At 40.4% G+C, this 19,831-nt stretch overlaps 1 protein-coding gene across 2 annotated transcripts in view; it reads left to right on the forward strand.

Annotated features, from left to right (window-relative positions):
* fbxl17 (F-box and leucine-rich repeat protein 17) overlaps nt 1–19,831 on the forward strand; it is a 522,739-nt gene that overhangs the window by 480,885 nt on the left and 22,023 nt on the right. For both annotated transcript variants that reach the window (XM_078396384.1, XM_078396385.1), the window contains one exon: nt 12,845–12,987. In XM_078396384.1, coding sequence (XP_078252510.1) covers nt 12,845–12,987 — 143 coding nt within the window. The remainder of the gene's footprint in view (nt 1–12,844; nt 12,988–19,831) is intronic.

Consider the following 19,831-nt stretch of genomic DNA (forward strand, 5'->3'; position numbering starts at 1 on the left):
TGCCCGTCCCGCTGAGTTACTCAGCTTTTTGTGTCTATCTCCAGAATATTGTTTGTGTTGTTGCTTTTGATATCAAAATCTCTCTCACATATGCCCATCAATTCCCCCCTATGATTCCTCTTACCGTTACCATAGACAATGTGTAATTTTACAATGGCTGATTAACGTTCTTATACGTGCGAGGAAACTGAACCAGCTGGATGCAGTTATGGAAAACATACAAACTCCACACTGACGACTTCTGATATCGAGTCCCTAGAGCTGTGCAGTTGAAGCCCCACCATGCACAATGGTTGAACCACTCTTGAAACATCCAACTTCTGACTTGCTAAAAGTCACAGTCATTATATTGCTTGCCTAGTTACATTTCTGGTCAATGATGATGACTCCTGCATTTTAATGTTGAATCCGGAAAAAGGCAACTGGAGGAGTTTGGACTTATTCTTGTCGGAAGACAGTCTTTGTTTGGGATTTCTAATATTAAAGCTCATTGTCATTTAGCATGACTGAATGTTATTTGGTTCTTCTGGCACAGACTACTTCATTTTTGAAGGAGCAGCAATTTGACTAATGTTTCATTTTAAGCACAGTCATTTCAATTTCTCTTTGATTGCCCACCAAAAAGGACTTCCTGAGGTTGCCCGTTTCCTTCCTCAGTTTTGTTTCTTTCTCATTGTTTTATTGTGCTCTTGCCTCACCATCTCCTTCCCACAGTTTCTGATCTCTTTTAATTGCCAGTTATGTGGAGGATGCAACAGAGGATTTTTTGCAAGATGATTCCAGTATGCTGCAGGCAGAGGAAGTGCTACTTGAGCACTGAGCTTGTCTGGTATGTGCTGGTTTTATAACAAGGAGGCTCTGGTTACATATGCTTGTATGTCGGCTAAGAAAAAATGTGAGCAGGCAGATTTAGTTTAATATAGAGATACAGTGCAGAAACAGGCCCTTTGGCCCCCAAGTCCGCACCGACCAGAGATCCCCATACATCAACACTATCCTACACACACTAGGGACAATTTACAATTATACCAAGGCAATTAAATTAAAAACCTGAACGTGTTTGGAGTGTGGGGAGAAACCGGAGGTCCTAAAGGAAACCTACACCGGTCACGAGGAGAATGTACAAACTCCGTACAGGCAAGCACCCATAGTCAGGATCGAACCCCAGATCTCTGGCACTGTGAGGCACCAACTACTGCTGCATCACCGTGCCGCCCAGATATTCAGCAGATGTTCCTTCTACCAAGTAGCTGCTGTTGAGTCTGATGTGATGGCTAAAGAATAGTTGGCATAGCAGATAGTTGCATGTTAATGAGGTCATTGTAACTTCCCAGATAAAGGATATCAATTTCATTATTTGTACCTGTGGTTACACACAAGATGGCCATTGATATCCCCTTAGAATCCATTATATTCCCTTGACATGATAGCCTCATGTCAATGTGACTGCAGCAAAAAGGTAGTGACACCATCAGGAAGGCAACAATTCTCAAACATATCATTGCTTGATTTGTTTACCCAAGGAAAAGGAAATACATTCAAGGCTTCCTGTATAGAACAGCCCTCTTGATATTCCCCTCCTGCAAGTAGTTACTAATGTGTCCAGCACGAACATGGAATGGGCTAGAGAAAATGATATTCGATGCCCAGGGATTTTTACTGCCGCAGTCAGAATGGTTTAATGTGAGCGACAAGCTAGAAAAGTAGAACCATTTTGAGAATTGTTTCTCAGTAAAATGCCCCTGGTAAAGCAGTTCTGGTTTTAACCACTGATTTGGACCTCTTCTTCTACCCGCTCCTTCCTCTTTTGGAAGGTATTTTTGCTCCCATCCAGCTCTATCCTGTCAAGCTGAAGGAAAGAACAAGCATCAATCCCCTTGTCTTTAGTGCAACCGATCTGGGCTCAAATTAAACTTTAAACCACAGCACTTTCTCATGACCTCTCAAACCCTAGTGAAATCCAACAATCAAAGTCTGGCAAATCAGCACAACCAATTCTCCTTCCAATCAATCATCCACAAGCCTGCAGGTAATTGAGGAACTCCATAATTGGGCCAAGGTGGGGTGTGGAGTATAAATGGCACAGGAGTTTCTTTTTCTTGCAAATACTGTTTTCACATACTTAATGGATGGCTCTAACAGGATCATCCTGTCTAATTTGGCAGCGCTACATCAAAACAAAATTGCATGAGGTTTGTTGTTAGGCAAATAAATAATGGACCCTGAATAGTCCAATTTCAGTCTAATATGACATTGCAGTTCATGAAATTGAAAACTGGTGCAGGAGTTAGTCTCAGTGTTATGCTGCATTCAAAGTGAGACTGGATAAGGGCTGTGGAAGAGAACTATTATAATGGGTTTGATGACCCTTGCTCATACATGTGTTTTTTTGGCATTCTTCACTCTGCTCAGAGGTTGTACTCGATTCAACACTAATTTAAGCAGTCCTTAGAGTGCCAGTGTAATGGAGAGTTTGAACAAAACGATGCTACTGAAGTTGATTGCATAAACAGAGGAGTCTTCCAACTTAATTTATTTTCTTGGCATATGAAATCAACTTGCTTTCTGCCTCCCTCCTTCCAATCTTTGATCTTTGGGTACCATTCATTAACTTGCATACTATGCAGATTTTGGTCCTTGAATGTAAACAACAATGTATTTGTGCAGAAGAAATACTCTTTAATGACAAGTGGAGATGAAAGTGAATCCCTTTTTGCTATTTAGAGTTTAAAATTCAATGGATTTCTTCTGCTTCCTCCTTTAAAGTTCTACATGACTATGCTCCACAGTAAATATTGATTTATTGTGGGAATGGGATTTCTTGAATGCCTGTTGTAATAAGGTGCCTTTCCCATGTAGCTACTTGTTACCTTTGAATTAGGGCAGATTATTCAGCCAAAGATATACTTTGAACAGCCAAAACATTATGACCTGATGAGCCAAAACATTATGACCACCTGCCTGTTCTGTGACGTGCCACAGTAGACCTTCTGGCAGTTCGGACCAGACGCGATAGCCTTTGTTGCCCTCGTGCATCGATGAGCCTTGGGAACCCAACACCCTTTTGCCAGTTTGTGGTTTGTCCCTCCTCGGACCACTGTTGGAAGGTACCACTGCTGACCGGGAGCACCCCACATACCTTGCCGTTCCAGAGATGCTCTGACCCAGTCGTTTGGCCATAATAATTTGGCCCTTGTCAAAGTCGCTCAGGTCTTTACTCCTGCCCATTTCTCCTGTATCCAACACATCAACTTCAAGAACTAACTGTTCACTTGCTGCTTAATATATCCCACCCCTTGACAGGTGTCATTGTAACGAGATAATCAATGTTCAATCAACAACAAAACACAACAAACAGGCTGCAAACATTCATTAACACCTGCCTCAGGAGAATACTAAACATCTGGAGGAGAGACAAAGGAAGCAATGTGGACCTGTGGAAAAGAACAAGCCAGTATCCCATTGACTTACAAATTTGAAAGAGAAAATGGAGTTGGATTGGACACACCCTCAGAAAATCTGCCACAAACATCACCCGGCAAGCCCTGAAATGGAACCCCCAAGGAAAAAGGAAACGAGGTCGCCCCAGGAACAGCTGGAGAAGAGGTGTCCAGGCAGAAATGTCTGGGAGTGGGCTCAACTGGGGAGATCTCGAAAGAACCGCCAACAACCGAGTGAGGTGGAGGACATTTTACAATGGCCTATGCTCCCTAGAGGAGCAAAGGGCTTAAGAAGAAGAAGAAGAATCAATATTATTCACTTCACCTGTCAGTGGTCATAATGTTTTGGCTGATCAGTGTATATACCAAGGTTAACCTGATAGATTCATATCATTTCTCATATGAGATGGCCCAATTCATCACTGTGAATTGAACTTCATGCTGTCCTATTCTACATAGTTGGTATCTTACAATCTGTTCTCCTGGAACATTGACTGTAGGAATAATTTTGAAGACTGTTTCTTTGCTGCCAAACTTCGTATATATATTGTTGACCATGCAGAGCTCCAGAATTGCAGTATGATTTATGTCAGAGAAATTTGAAAAAAAATCCAAGCATTTGGAAAAGCACAAAGAGTTTGCAGAAGATTTTTGCCTTTGAAACATCACTTGAGTTCAGTAACACAGATTGTGCATTTTTAGTCAGTAACATAAATAGTCTACATTTTATCAGTCATGTGGTAATGGAGTGGTAATATGATTTTTCTAAAAACTTTTAAAATGATCAAGGGAAAAGTAAGCTAGCACAGTAACCTTTGCATTTTGGATCAGAGTTTGATTCCGCCCCAGACTGATGGAAAGAATGTCGTGTTTCTCAGACAGCTGTTAATGATCAGCCTGTCTAAACCCACTTCCAGCACTCATGGTATAAATAGTGGTGACATCATAAAATTGATCTGTTTGCAGACTTCAAGTTAGTTCTCGCTGGATGATGAGCTGAGTATTTAAAACACTATGAATGTCTGCACCATGGAAACATGGACTGTCGGCTCACACCTACAATTCTATGCAGTTAATTTTTAAACCTCAGCCAATTCATGAGCATAAAATGGGACCAAGTACTTTCCAAGGAAGTTGGTAATTAAATAGGTGTGTCAGTTTGTAATATCTGCACACAGATAAGCTTCTGGACTGGAGCAGGTGCAAAAATGTATTAGGGCATTTGGTGAAGGAATGATGAGGTTCTGAATGTTAACTCAAAAATGAGTTGAGATTATGATGTAAATCTAAGCACATTCTTAACGACAGTTAGCTGATTTTTAAAATTACTTCTGTTACCTTACACCAAATGAAACGGTAACTTTGTTTGAACTGTTTCTGCACTTCCTAATTTTTGTAAAATACATGAACTTCCATTGTTTGAAGCAGTCATTGGATTTATAACCACAGTGCAGGCGAGGCAAGACTGATTGCTTTTCCTTTCAAGTTGGATTTGGAGCCTGGCATAAGGTTTAAATGCTGAACTCTAGATTGTCTCACGTCATTGAGGCTGTGAGTGCACTTTGGATGACATGTGAAAATTACAAAGCACCTCAAGGAAGAGCAAAATGTTGTCCTCGTGCTTGGTGTCTTATCCTTCCCTAAACCAAGGCCATCTGCAATATAAAGTAACTGAACATTCAATTATTATGTTTTTATATGCCAAACTATCACAATAAGCATAACACGGTTGCAGCACACCTGGAACTGAATTTCAAAAGCAGAGTACAAAATGCTGCCAGTAGGACCTCTCCTCCACCTAGCCCGAATCACTAAACACTCCCCAGTTTCTAGGGTCACAATTCTCTTGATCATTGGGAACCCCAGCTCTTCTCTCCCGACAATGATATTTTAGTGCAGTATCCCAACCTCTGCATCTGATCACAAGCCCTTTCCTCAATCGTTTGCCCTTCCCACTCACATCATAACAAACCTTGGATTTGAACTCAGCACAAAGATAAGTGAAATGTTGGCATTGCTAAGCTTGCTACAAAGAGCACTAAATCAAAACAGACATGTTGGAACACTGAGGCAAAAATCTTGAAGATGCAAATGAATTTCTCAACCACCATCTTGTGTTTAGATTTATAATCGTACCATGGTTTTCTAACAGCACTCTTCTGAGGCATTGTGCAGTGCCCACCTTCTGATTATGAAGAGTTATGCCTTTTTAATATAGTTGAAAAAGTTAGAATTCCGTGTGAGTTGTAAATTTGGCGTCCGGGACTCAAAGTTGAATTCGCACCAGCCCGATAAGAAGAATGCATCGTCATTCTAAAATCTACTTCTAAAAGACCTAAATCAGAAGATTTGCCCAAGATATTTCTTAATGTAAGAAAATGAATATTTTACCTGTTATTGTGGAATCCGTGGCAGAAAGTTCAGTTAAATTTGGTGCTGCATTCATCAATGGTATTTTAATTCATGGTATCCTGTAATGCCAAAATTTAATTTTTTTTAAACGTGTGAGTTGTAGCAGGAAGGGAAATGCAGGAGCTGGGAATTTAAGTCAGTATTTGGCTGAAGAGAGAATAGCATTAAGTTTAGAGGGGGAAGGTTTAAAGAGGGTGTGTGCAGGCCGTACTTGACACAGAGAGTGGTTGAGTGCCTTGCAGCATCAGCAACCCGACATCGATCTTGACTTTGGATGCTGTTTGTGTGGAGTTTGCATGTTTTCCCTGTTTGTGTGAGTTTCCCCGCACATCCCAAAGACGTTAATTGGGCTCTGTGAATTGCCCTAATGTGTATGGAGTGGATCAGAAAGGGGGCTAACATTGAACCATTGCGAACGGATGATTGATGGTCAGCGTGGACTCAGTGGGCCGAAGGGCCTGTTTCCATGCTGTATCTCTGAACTCCAAACTTTTTCAACTTAAAAGGCTTTAAAACTTGATGCTATACTGCTGTAAATAATGCACACTACCATGTGATGCATTGAACCAGAGTGAGTGAATATTTTATATGCTGTTTGCTTTGTGTAATAGTCTTAGATTGTGGGCAATAAAGATTATTTCTTAAACTAGGTTGAACGATATGGGATGCTGTAATAGCATTACTTGTTATTGCCTCTAGTAAATCCCACATCTCCTTCAGGCGACCAATCTCATAAGGAATGGATGGATAAAAACCACAAAAATAGAGATGTGACAAAATAGAGAAAACAACTAAACATAGTAATTAGACTTGAAATGAAAGAATAAACGTAATTTGTTTGTTTTTAATCCATTGTGCAGATGTGTGTTGAAACATGTGAGAGTAAAGTTTATTTGGGCATGAGAACTTCATCTAGAGCTTATGGTAGCTGGTGCAAAACTGATAGAAGGAAACCTACTGCTTCCATTTTTATAAAATACTAAACGACCCATGGACCCATTGGGTCCAGTTGTTTACAAAAGGTTCTCTGGGCATTCCGCTGCCGGGCCCGGCAACCCTCCCCCAAATGTGCATGCGCGGCTGCCTGGCCCGGCAAGTGGGATCGCACTGCGTAGGTGCGCCGGGCCATTGACACTCCCCCGGGGGCGAGAGGGGAGAGTTGTGAATTTGTGGAATTCTCTGCCACAGAAGGCAGTGGCGGCCAATTCACTGGATGAATTTAAAAGAGAGTTAGATAGAACTCTAGGGGCTAGCAGAATCAAGGGATATGGGGAGAAGGCAGGCACGGGTTACTGATTGTGGATGATCAGCCATGATCACAATGAATGACAGTGCTGGCTCGAAGGGCCAAATGGCCTCCTCCTGCACCTATTTTCTAAGTTTTCTAATGTTGCTTAAAGAAGATATGGAGTACGTTAGTGACCACAGTGGAGACGAGGATGGTGCAAGTTTGTGCACAGGAGGCAGAATTTTGGATGACTACGTTTACAGAGGCCAGTACGAAGTAAATCAGACAGAGGTCCTTTGGAATAGCCAGGTCCAAGCATGAGTGAATGCACTTTTCTCAAATAATATTCTGTGTTGTATGTCCATAAACTATTTCTCAAAGTCTGGTTATTGTTTCTGCATTATTTTCATTCAAGTAAAAAGAGCTTGTGTCTAAAATCCAGATATACTTCTGTTCACACCTGGATTTTTATCAACCTGTACCCAAGCAGTTTGATCTTAGACAAAATATTGTGTATAGCTTTCCTTGTGCTTTGACTTGCAACTCCTGCACTTTTTTGTCTATGTTCTCACTCCCTAACTGTTCCCATTTACTAATTGAGCAGATAACCCTGTTTAAAGTTTATCTCCATGGTCACCACCGTTTTACCCAATTAGAGATAACCCCTCTCCCCCACACTCCCTGCAGTTTAACAAGCTTCTTTTGTCTCCTTCGCAGTTCTGACAACCAGAAATGTTACCTCTGTTTCTCTTCCCACAGAAGTGGCGTAATCAAAGTATTTCCAGAAGTTACTGTTTTTATTTTCAATTTCTAAGCGTCTGTAATTTTTTTTAATGGATCATCCGTGACTCATTTAAGGCCAAGAATGCATTTTCTTGCATTTATAATCAACCCTAGGTCAGAAAAATAGTTTAATCCAATTGGCTGTTTGTGGACATTTGGTCATTTATAAATATTTGAAATTTTATTATAAATTAGAATTGATCTGATTAAATCTGTAATTAATTTGGAATTTTAAATAGTTACAGTGAGCAAAAAATCTTCAACGGAAATGCAAAATGTCTGTAAAATATATATTATTTTTCTTTATATATTTTCTTAATCCGAACTAGGAACATGAAGTTCTTCCGTTTTCAATGAAATGATGCTCCGTTATTAAATGGTTTTGAGTTTTGTGTTTAAGTGAGCCCAAAGAATGCTTTTCTCTCTCTAAATGATTTCCTTTTACATACGTATTGCTGTGGCTTGCTTAACCCAGCTAGCCTTTCCTGCATTTTCCGTCTGAAATGGTGACATACGTGCTGGTGAGCTTAATATGGCTGGTCACTCTGTTACATGCAGTACAGGAAAGGAGAGAAATACAAGACTTTGTTGCTGCTATCACCTCATCCAGCATCACAGAGTAGCAGGCATGCCACCTGTAATTAACTGTTTGAGGGGAAAAAAGCTGTTTCCCTGACAGTTTTCACAGCGTGATCTGGCTTCTAGCTAAGGGACACAAGAATAATAGATTCATTGACATTATTTATGTAGCCAATTGCTGCCAATCAACTTACTCATGTATAAAGAATTTACATGTGTTAATACTTTAGAGGCAGTGAGCACAGATGTGTTTTCTTTTGCCTGTCCATCAACAAGCCTTTTCTCTATTAGTGTTATGTAAAGCTATCAGGAATCAGTGGGAAGAATCAGAGATTCAATGACAAGTGTGGCCTTCCAGGAAAAATCAAAATGTTACTTAATCATCTCTGGAGAAAAATAAACACGAATTCTAAATCTGCTGCAGAGGATCAGCTTGGTTTCAATCATTAAATTTGTCTTCTTGGATCCATTACCTCACTAGTAAACCTACCCAAAAGATAGCCACGAGTGATTAGTAGATAACTGACTTGCTAAATAGCAGACACAAGGACCTTGCACAAACCAAATGATAAAGAGCAGATTCATTGGCATACACAATATCCCAGCAATGGGATTTGTTCTGAAGTGTCATGCAGTTGTACAAAAAATAGCTGCAGTGAAACAGAATGAAAATGAAACTGGGCAGACCTTTCTGGCTGCATTCTAGGCACCTAGTCAGGACGTGACAAACACACCCTCAGCCAACTCGACCTGGCAAAGTTCTCCCAATGAATATATTGGGATTTGTGTCTAATTTCGAAGAACAGTCCCAACATCAAGGCAAGCAGAAACCTGACCTAATTTGTATTCGCAGAATTGTACTTTTCAGCATCCACAATCCCAAGTTATCTCCTGTTCCTCCATCACAACTGATCCACTTGAGGAGATAGATAATACAGTGGTTTAATTTGACATCATGGTCAGCTCAGACATTGTGGATTGTAGGGCCGATTCCTATGCTGTGCAGTTCTGTGTTCTATTACCTGTTACCATTCTCCCTCAGCTGATAAATCAGCACTCAAACATATCAACAATGTGAGCAGTGAGGACATAGAATGTAGGCAGGGTGAGGAACATTGCTGTCTATCTCCAAAAGAAGCACCAACACTGTTAGGATCAGCCAATTCCTGAAGGATTTAGCTGTTATATTGAGACAGCAGCAGTAAGTGAGCAAACCATTAGAAGAGATAAAGATACTTAATCTGGTCCTTGACCATTTGTACATGTATCTATCCTTTCATAGCATTAGGAGTGACTACCACAGAGCCTGGAGGGATAAGTCGTATCAGCACACGCCATCCATTGTGTTGTGTTGTGCTAAATTTGACTCACATTACAAATGGAAGCTAAAAACTGCACATCTATGAAGTGCTAAGAACCATCAGTCCTATTAGAAATATTCCATAGCAACCTGCAATATCACAGCATATCACTCTCAAGCCAGGTGGTTCAATGAGGAGTGCATTAGGGCAGACATAAAGTGCTGGAGTAACTCAGTGGAGCAAGCAACATCTCTGGAGAACATTAATAAATGATGTCCCTTCTACAGGAATCTGAAAACTGGTCCCATCTGAAAAAGCACCTATCCAATTTCTCCAGGGATGCTGCCTGAACCACTGAGTTACTCCAACACTCTGTGTCCTTCTTTGACAACCGGCATCTGAAGTTCCTTGTTTCTACATAAAAATGAGGTTACCAACATGACAAAGCCAAAAGGCAGGCTGCAAGCATGCTGAACAATCATCCCACAATCAATAGATCAGACCAAACTTCTACAAATATGTTACATTTAAATTATGGATATTGGACAGTGAAATTATGGACTGGGTATATCAATAACTTATCAATACTATCATTTCATTTTCGTCCGGTTATTGAGTCCCCTGTTTAATAGTGAGTCTCCAAATGACTGATAAAAATATGCTTCTGTAAATCAGAGCTTCCTCCACTAAACTATACAGAGCATGTCACAACGTTAACAGCACTCAAAAATGATATTTAAACTATTCTCAAAAACCTTAATTTCACAAAGAGGCTTCTTTCATGTATAATATTTAAATTTTGTTTTATGGCAAAATGGCATTCTTTCAATATGGGACTTTTCCCTCAGAAATGTCTTAAAACATAACGAGCAATGAAATGTCATGACAGATATGTGGGCAATCATCGCAGCAATTTAGCACACAGGAACACAGCATCATTAATAATCTCCACTATCACTTTAATATGGTTTCGGTGTATTCATGAAGAAATGTTGACCAATACAGGGAGAATGCATTTTGTTATTCATGAATATTTCTGAATCCTCTGAATGAGCTGTTAGGTCTCAATTTAACATTTCCATTGAAAATGAATACTCCTAACAGTGACACCTTAGAACTTGGGGTGGCACGGGAGCACAGAGGTAGAGTTGCTGCCTTACAGCGCCAGAGACCCGGGTTCGAGCCTGACTATGGGTGCTGTCTGTTTTTTCCTGGTGCTCCAGTTTCCTCCTACATTCCAAAGACGTACAAGTTTGTAGGTTAATGGCTTTTGTAAAATTGTAAATTGTCCCTAATGTGTAGGATAGTGCTAGTATATGGGAATTGTGGTCGGTGTGGACTCAGTGGGCCGAATGGCCTGGTTCCATGCTGTATCTCTAAACTAAACTAAAACTAGACTATATTCGGATGTCAAAAGAAGCTATTCAACCAATTATAGTTCAAAGCTGAACTGATTAAATAAAGCAACATTGACCTCAGTTGTTTAGTCACTGGTTCAAAGTGCCGGAAGCAGTCTGATATATAAACTTAATACTAGATTACGGCTTTCATGATGATGTTATTAGCATACAGACACGAACTGTATGTGAAACTAGCTGCATCTGAAGAAATAAAAGTATTCTTTTTTTGTGTTGAGTATTAGAATACTAGACAAAATTATCTTGGCACAAGTTAACGATCTTTTCTAGTGGATCTAGTGGGAAGGCTGATGTTGAAAATAAATTGACATTGGTCTGTTAGGTGACACTTTTAATGAGCTTAAGGTACCCTTAGAGAATTGGAAGTATAGACTGGAGGAAGTCTTATGTTTATTCAATTATCTTTTTATTTTGAATGTAAATTCTATTTCTCTTGCTGGTCACTTATGTCCCTCGTGCTACCACCAAACATGCGAGATTTATTTTCTTTTGAAAGTAAACCCAATCTCTTTTCTCCACTTGATCTCCCAGAATGTATACGAACTGCAGCTGACGAGACTTCCACTATTTCTTGGTAGTGTTACCAAAGACCTAGAAGCTCCATATTTCATTTTGGTGCCTCAATTCAACTGCCAAACCTCATCAGAATTTATCTCAACAATTTACAATGACCAGAAAATATTATGCCTTAAGAGTATTTGCATACTATACCAAGAGGCTAAGGTTTTATCCAAATTACACAGTTAATTGATCTTATTTGGCACTAAAGACAGATGTAATTGCAATGCATTAGACTTGTAATGTTTATCGTGATACATTGGACTAGCAGCCAGTAGAAATGTCCTTTTTAAGCTCTGACCATCAAGAGTAAAGTATTTTTCTAATGGCCAATAATGAAATCTTGAAGTAACCAATATGGTTCCTACTATAGTTTAATAATAAAACTTCTCTCATAATCCAAACGTTAAGAGTAAACACCTGACTTCATGGGCTTTATTTGATTAGACTGTGACTTCAATGAAATATTGTGGGAGTACAAAACAAGACGGTTGTATAAGAGAAACATAACTTGTAACTTCAATTGTTTTTAAAGCTTGCACAGGCATTAAGTTCCTAATTAAATTAAGAATCTTCAGATTAACTGGTCATATGTCTCTTTGCTATTTGTGGGATTTTACAGTAGCCTATTATGAATTTACCAAAGTTACAAGAATTTCACATTGTAATTCTGATGCAGTGGGCAGTTATATAAAGACAAATTATTTATTTATCTTCATCTGTTCTCAGTTAGATTACCAAATCTTTTAAGGCGTATCTTCTTTCCCTATTTGTCGTTCAAGTATTTAATGCTTCATCCTTCCCTCAATCCCTTCTATTTGGTGAAGGCTTAGTCAAACAACTTGGTGATTCAGATACATCTGGAATCAATTATTGTGTTAAAGTGAGTCTGCTAATCACTGTACTGCCTGCTGCCTTCCCTTCATGATCTTAAATTGAGCTGAATGTTGCTTTTCTGAGAAAAGGGGAGAAATTATTGACTGTGTCATCCCGAACTACACACTAACCTATCTCAGACGTCAAGAGTAGTAAATGTCAGCAGTTGGTTGATAATGATCACCTTAAGCAAATGATTATAATGGTTGCCTACTCAGAACTAATTGACAATGTCCTTATTTGTTGCAGCATTGATAACGATTGGGCAATATAGTGCAACCATTGAAACAGTGGATGTAGGCTGGTGTAAAGAAATCACAGATAAAGGAGCAACCCAAATCTCACAGACCAGCAAGTCCCTCAGGTATTTGGGGCTTATGAGGTGTGATAAGGTAAGAGGCTTAAGCGAAGACACTTATGATGAATGAAACCGTACCATGTTAATACTTTATTCATTTGCTTAAGCACCATCTGATCTATTTGATTTAGTAATGGTCACAATGCAAACTGATAGGGATCCGAAAGTTTAGTTTATAAGAATGTTGGATGGTATATTGGAGAAATTGCATAACATTAAATAAATTATGTCCTATCAACAAATCAAAATGTGTGCGCACAAAGGAAAACTAGCCACGCTTACCCCAGTCTTTCCAAGAAGCAACATGGCTAAAGGAATGATACCTATTTTCTGTGGCAACCCCTTATAACACTTTCTAAAATTAGTAGGATTATTCTTGAGTTATTTTGATATGCAATATATTCGAAGGTTAAATGTAATGCTGATATGTTTACCCGAAACCAAGTTACGAGGATAGATTACAGCAATGCAGTTATCAGTTTACCATAATTTCTTCTTTGATGAGCTTTTGTAGTCATCAAAGGAAAATAATTGCTTTTGACTTTTAGTGGCTAACATGTTCATGTTGAAAACTGGTGGAACAGGTAAAGAATGACCATGTAGTGCACCATGCTACTGCACCATCTCCTGCAATCTGCAATTCGCATAGAACATAGATCAGTACAGAACAGGAACGGGCCCTTCTGCCCATAATGCTTGTGTCGAACATGATGTCTCGTTAAACAAATCTCTATTCTGCCTCTACCTTTTATCAAGTCCACATCACAAGATTAGAAATTGTTCAGCCAGAGCTGCATACAATGGCGTCTTGCACTTCGTGTGCGTGGCGGTGGAAAGATTGGTGGAAACAGGCATGTGATGTGAACACTCTTTCCATGACCCCTGCCTCTACTTGATCCATATCCTTCTATTCCCTGTTCCTCCATGTGTCTATCTAAAAGTCTCCACCAACATATCCACTTGCTTGTTACAAAGGGACTTCCATACCATAGAATCAGCAGTACTGCTTTTACTATTTATACTTTGTGTAAAGATTGAGAAGGCTGCGCGTGTGCTATATTGGTAATTTGAAAGAGTGGGAAATGCATAGAGTCAGAAGGTATAACCTAATATCAACATAGAGCAGAAATATGCCACATATAATCAACAATATCATGTCAATGTTACAAAATGATTTGTTCCAAAAACAATAATAAAGTGTAAACAAGAAACAGAATACATAAGATTCCTTTTTGGAATGGAAGGTATGTGAAGAGGATGAAATTGAAATGGAGCTGCGGTAGTGAATAGTTTCAGATGAATGTGCAGCAATGCTCCACATTAGCAACTGAGTCTTGTAATTTCTGCCCTTCAGTGACTTTTTACAGATTCTTTAAAGTCTTTGACAAACGTAATGTGAATGCTTCTTCTGTACCAAGCCCTCACATTGTTTCAGCGCAGATAAAAACAGACAAACTAGGAATGGGTCATTGGGGAACATCAGAAGTATTTATTCCAAAGAGGCTGTGATACTTCACACCAAAGTACTTGTTTCCCGCTGGACAGCCATCTATGTTATCATTCAGTTTTAACTTTCAGGTAAGCCTGAGATGTCTGCTCATTCTAGTGTATTGATTGCCTTTGACACCCGCCTTGCAGATCAAATAACTTGGTTCCAGGAACAAGTTAAACACGCATTTAAATCTTAAAATCACGTAGTTTGATGCAATTAACTTATGTTGACTTATTTTAAGAAACCTGCTGAATTAAATAGCTCCAGTAGAATATTTGCCATAAGGGCAAAGTAATTTGTCTTTTTTAGTTTTGCTTTACACTTTGTCGTAAAACCATATAAAAGAGGTCTTGTGAAAATAATTTGTGTGATAGGATTTTGTTCCCAATTCATCATCATCATGTGGAAGCAACTTGTATGTTGATTTTCAGATTTTGGAACCAAGATGTGGCATCTCACATCACTACTGATATTGGCCACGTGTTATAAGATATAGGAGCAGAATTAGGCCATTCGGCCCATCGAGTCTGCTCTGCCATTCGATCATGGCTGATTTATTTTTCCCTCTCAACCCCATTCTCCTGTCTTGTCCCATAACCTTTGACGCCTTTACTAATCAAGAACCTATCAATCCCAGCTTTAAAAATACCTAATGATGGCCTCTTGGACCCTCTGTGGCAATGATACACTGCACCCAGGCTAAAGAAATTCCTCCTTATGATCAAAGGGGTTTTTTGATAATGTGTTCAATTGTTTGACTTGCTGTTCTGCCAATAGATCTGGTTCTGAGTTTCCATGGTGCAAACAATGGCCAATGGCCATAACTTCATCTTCCACACACACATCTTCAACCCAGCCCCACACACACCTGATCCCCAGACCCAAACTTGACTCCTAGTCCCCCCACATACCTGACCCACTGAGCCCCAGCCCCCTTACACACCTGACCCCTTGCCCCAAGCCCCCCCAGACACCTGACACCCATCCCCCACACACCGCTCCCCCAGCCCCCCCCTACAATCCTGACCTCCAGGCACCTCCACACAACCCTGACCCCGAGTCCCCAACACACACCTGACACCCAGCCCCCCCCACACACCTGACCCCCAGCCCGCCACACACCTGAAACCGAAACCCCCACCCACCTGACCCCCAGCCTTCCCACACACCTGAACCCCTGATCCCCAGCCTCCCACACACACCTGACCACCCTGTCACCCAGCCTGCCAGACACCTGTTCCCCAGCCCCTCACACAACTGACTCCTTTCCCCCAGCCCCGCCACAAACCTGACCCAGCCCTCGCACACACCTGACCCCCAGCCTGCCACACACCTGAACCCCAGCCCCTCACACACCTGAACCCCTGTTTGTATCCATCTCACAACCTGGAATATCTAGTCCAGGTATTGGTATTGGTAAAAAGGTGCTTGTTCTATTGTTGCTGTTCCATTGATGATTCCAGTGCTGCTTTCTTTTGAATGAGGTGTATCATTGAAACATCTCCCATAGTTTTTCCCTTCATTTGAGCGGTGATTTTGGCAAGGTTTCCATCCTGTAATGGATTACATGATGGGCCTGCAGAAATTAAATTACTGAAAGGATGGTGGGGTTTTCTTGTCTTGTATCTGAGGGAAATGTTGTTCTCTCGCATCAGGGATCAGTTGACAGTCACTAACATTGGTCTTCTGATGATGATACATGTAGCTGTGTTTACTAGCATCTCAATTTGGTAACTGTCTATCCATGGCAGAGCACAATACTTGTCAGTCGAATACCTTAAAACGATGCCCTCTCATCTTTGTCACTTCTGTCCTGGGAAAAAGGTTCTGACTATCTAACTCTCCTCATCCCATAATTTTATCTGCTTCTGCCATGACTCCCCGCAATCTCCAGCACTCCAGAAAAAAGCTGTAACTTAACTTCCTGATTCTTATATTTAATGTCCAGACCAATGAAGGCAAGAATACCATATGCCTTCTGTAACACTCTATCTACTTATGTTGCCATTTTCAGGGAGCCATGATCCCTCTGTACATTAACACCGTTAAGCATCCTGCCATTAACTGCATACTTTCCTTATATTCGACCACGCAAAGGACCACACCTCATACTTGTACGGATTAAACACCATTTGTCATTTCTCCGCCCATTAAGTAAGTGATTATAGTTCTCCTCGGTATCCTGCAGCTCCGCACTTGCTCCCCCCTTGCTCCCCCTTGCCCCAGTCCCCCTAGTCCTAACCTTTCATCCCATTAGCCATCGCATACAACAAATAATCCTTCAATATTTTCACCACCTCCAATGGGATCCCACTTCCCAACATCTTCCCAACACCACCACTTTCCACAGAGACCGTTCCCTCCGCAACTCCCTGGTTAATTCATTCCTTCCCACCCAAACCACCCCCTCTCTAGGTACCTTCTCCTGCAACCGCAGGAGATGCAACACCTGTCCCGATACCTCATCCCTCGACTCTGTCCAGAAACTCCCAACAGCCCTTGGGCAGAGGTTCTCTTGCACCTCCTCCAACCTCATCTACTGTATCCGCTGTTCCAGGTGTGGACTCCTACATATCGGTGAGACCAAGCGCAGACTGGGCGATCGTTTCGTTGAACACCTTCGCTCAGTTCGTCTTGGCCTACGTGACCTTTCTGTCCTGGGACTCCTCCATTATCAGAGTGAGGCCAAACGCATAGTGGAGGAACAGCATCTCATATTTTGCTTGGGCAGCTTACAACCCAGTTGTATGAATATTGATTTCTCTAACTTCAAGAAACCCTTGCATCTCCTCACCGACCCTAGTCTCACTGTCGTCCGGTTGAGTTTCACTGTGTGTAATTCGTTATCACCTAGCCCACAGCCAACAATGAACCACTGTGGGCTCCACCTTTCCTTGATCATCGTTACTTTTTGCATATCTTTCTTTCATTTGTTCTATATCTCCCTATATCACCGTCTATTTCTCTCATTTCCCTTTCCTTTGACTCTCAGTCTGAAGAAGGATCTTGACCCAAAATGTCACCTATTCCTTTTCTCCAGAAATGCTGCCTGACCTGAGTTACTCCAGCTTTTTGTTATCTATCTTTGATTATAGTTATTGATGGAGTCCACAAGGATTATCTTTATTGTATCATTTAGCAGCAGCCAAACCCACGCACAATAATGGCATTGGATTATCTATACAATACTGGAAGAAGCATAAGTTATGGATAATCGGAAACGATAAGTCATTGTAACACCATGGAAAATAAATTTGAAGCATTTGTCACAACATTGTGGTACAAAATACTTGAAGGAATCAGGTTTATTGTCCAACATAGCTTGATTTATCTCTTTACAGTGTCAGTTTCAAACCTCTGTTCCCATAAAATACCATGTATAATTCAGGGTAAAGCAGTGAATAATCATGAGAATTGTATGTTTGACTCTCTGTACTTATTCTATCTACTCTGTACTGTTGAAACCATCAATGCAGTTCATTATGCTACATTTAGTGTCGTGACATGCTTCTTGGCAGATACCCAGTTTGTGTATTATAGTAAGAGTTTGTGCAAAAGATTTAAAAAAGTAAATTATTTCCAAGAGTTTGACCCCTTAGCTAATGGAAACGATTTGAAAACGGATGGGAACATAAAAAAGAGATTAGGTTAACCAATTTTCACTTTTAGATGAACAACTCTGCATCAAGTGCATTATGATTCAGGTTTAACAGCATGGGCAATTATGGCTCAACTGAAGTTCTATTGCAACAAGAGAAGACTAAATATTTGGATATTAAGGTACTTGAATGAAATGTATGAATATAAAATGGCATTACGACAAGCAGCTTCCAGCAAATCATCTTTGTTTATAGTGTAATCATTTAATGGAATCGAAATATTTAACTGACATTCTTCACTACCATTTCCAGTCAATATGAGACGAGACAGGCTCACAAAACATGAAACTAATTATCACCAATATTTTATATAAAGCATCCTATTATATTTTTGTTCCAAAATACCCAATCCTAGTATTATATTCCCTATCCTAGGATTATATTTGGTCTAGTCTATTTGGATGATGAAACATAAATGCAAATATTCTACAGTAATACAGCACAGCAACAGGCCCTTTGGCCCAACTTGTCTATGCCAGCCAAGATGCCCCATCTACGCTAATCCCACCTATTCACTTTTGGCCCAAAACCCTCTCAACCTTTCCGATGCATATATTTGTACTCTGGCAAAGCCTTAAGCATATTATGCATGTCAATAGAAAATTGTAATGAACATTTCTTTCACCTGATCTCTATTCTCCTTCCTCCAAATCAGACAGAATATCTTGCATTTCAAGTCTTAATACACTGAAATAAATATCAGACTGATGTAGCAACAAAATCTTGGCATCAGAAAAATATTTGTTTCTGATTAAGGGAAGGACACTGTCACTGCACTGAGTAGCTCCTTCAGTGACAGACGCCTTCACCCCAAGTGGGTAAAGGAGAGATATCGGAGGTCCTTCCTTCCCGCTGCTGTGAGACTGCACAACCAGCGCTACTCCCAGCAGACCAGTCAACAGACCAGTTAACAGTAACAGTAAAAAAAAAAACAGTAATGATGACAATTATCCTTATCTTTATTTTTATTTATAATGAATGTCGCTTGCTATCCACTTTGCTGCTGTAACACTGCAAATTTCCCCGATGTGGGACAAATAAAGGAATATATTATTATTATTATTAAATACTGCACCTGTTTAACTTTAATATCTACTTTGAAGATTACCAAGTGTTGGTATAGCATGTGCAGATGGACTGAGGAAGGATCTCTGCCTTTTGTACCATTGAGTCTTTGACATATGCTTTATTATCGTGTAGCTACAATGTGATTTGTATGCTGAGAAAAAGAGGTAGCTTTAATGTTTATATGCAACGATTTGAAGACAACCACTTCCTGCTGTGTTTAGGTAAAAGGTTTATCTTTTATGGAATTTAAATGACAAATAACAATTACCTTTTAGAATATTCTCTGGAGTTCTGAAGAATGAGAAGCAAGCCACAATTCTTATGAGGGTTAGCAGAGTATTGCAGGGGTGATGTCTGGAACTGGGGATCACAGGTCCCCAGTGATCTATCAAGATAAGCCATTCGGAACTGAGATAAGAAGAAATTTCTTCACCCAGAGGACAGTGAATGTTCTGAAGTCACCACCAAAGAGGACTGAGGTCAGTCACTGGGTATATTAGATTGTGCACATCGGGTTAGACAATAGACAATAGATGCAGGAGGAGGCCGTTCGGCCCTTCGAGCCAGCACCGCCATTCAATGTGATCATGGCTGATCATTCTCAATCAGTACCCCGTTCCTGCCTTCTCCCCATACCCCCTGACTCCGCTATCCTTAAG

Source organism: Rhinoraja longicauda, chromosome 3 (assembly GCF_053455715.1).
Source record: "Rhinoraja longicauda isolate Sanriku21f chromosome 3, sRhiLon1.1, whole genome shotgun sequence".
NCBI classification, from domain to species: Eukaryota; Metazoa; Chordata; class Chondrichthyes; order Rajiformes; family Arhynchobatidae; genus Rhinoraja; species Rhinoraja longicauda.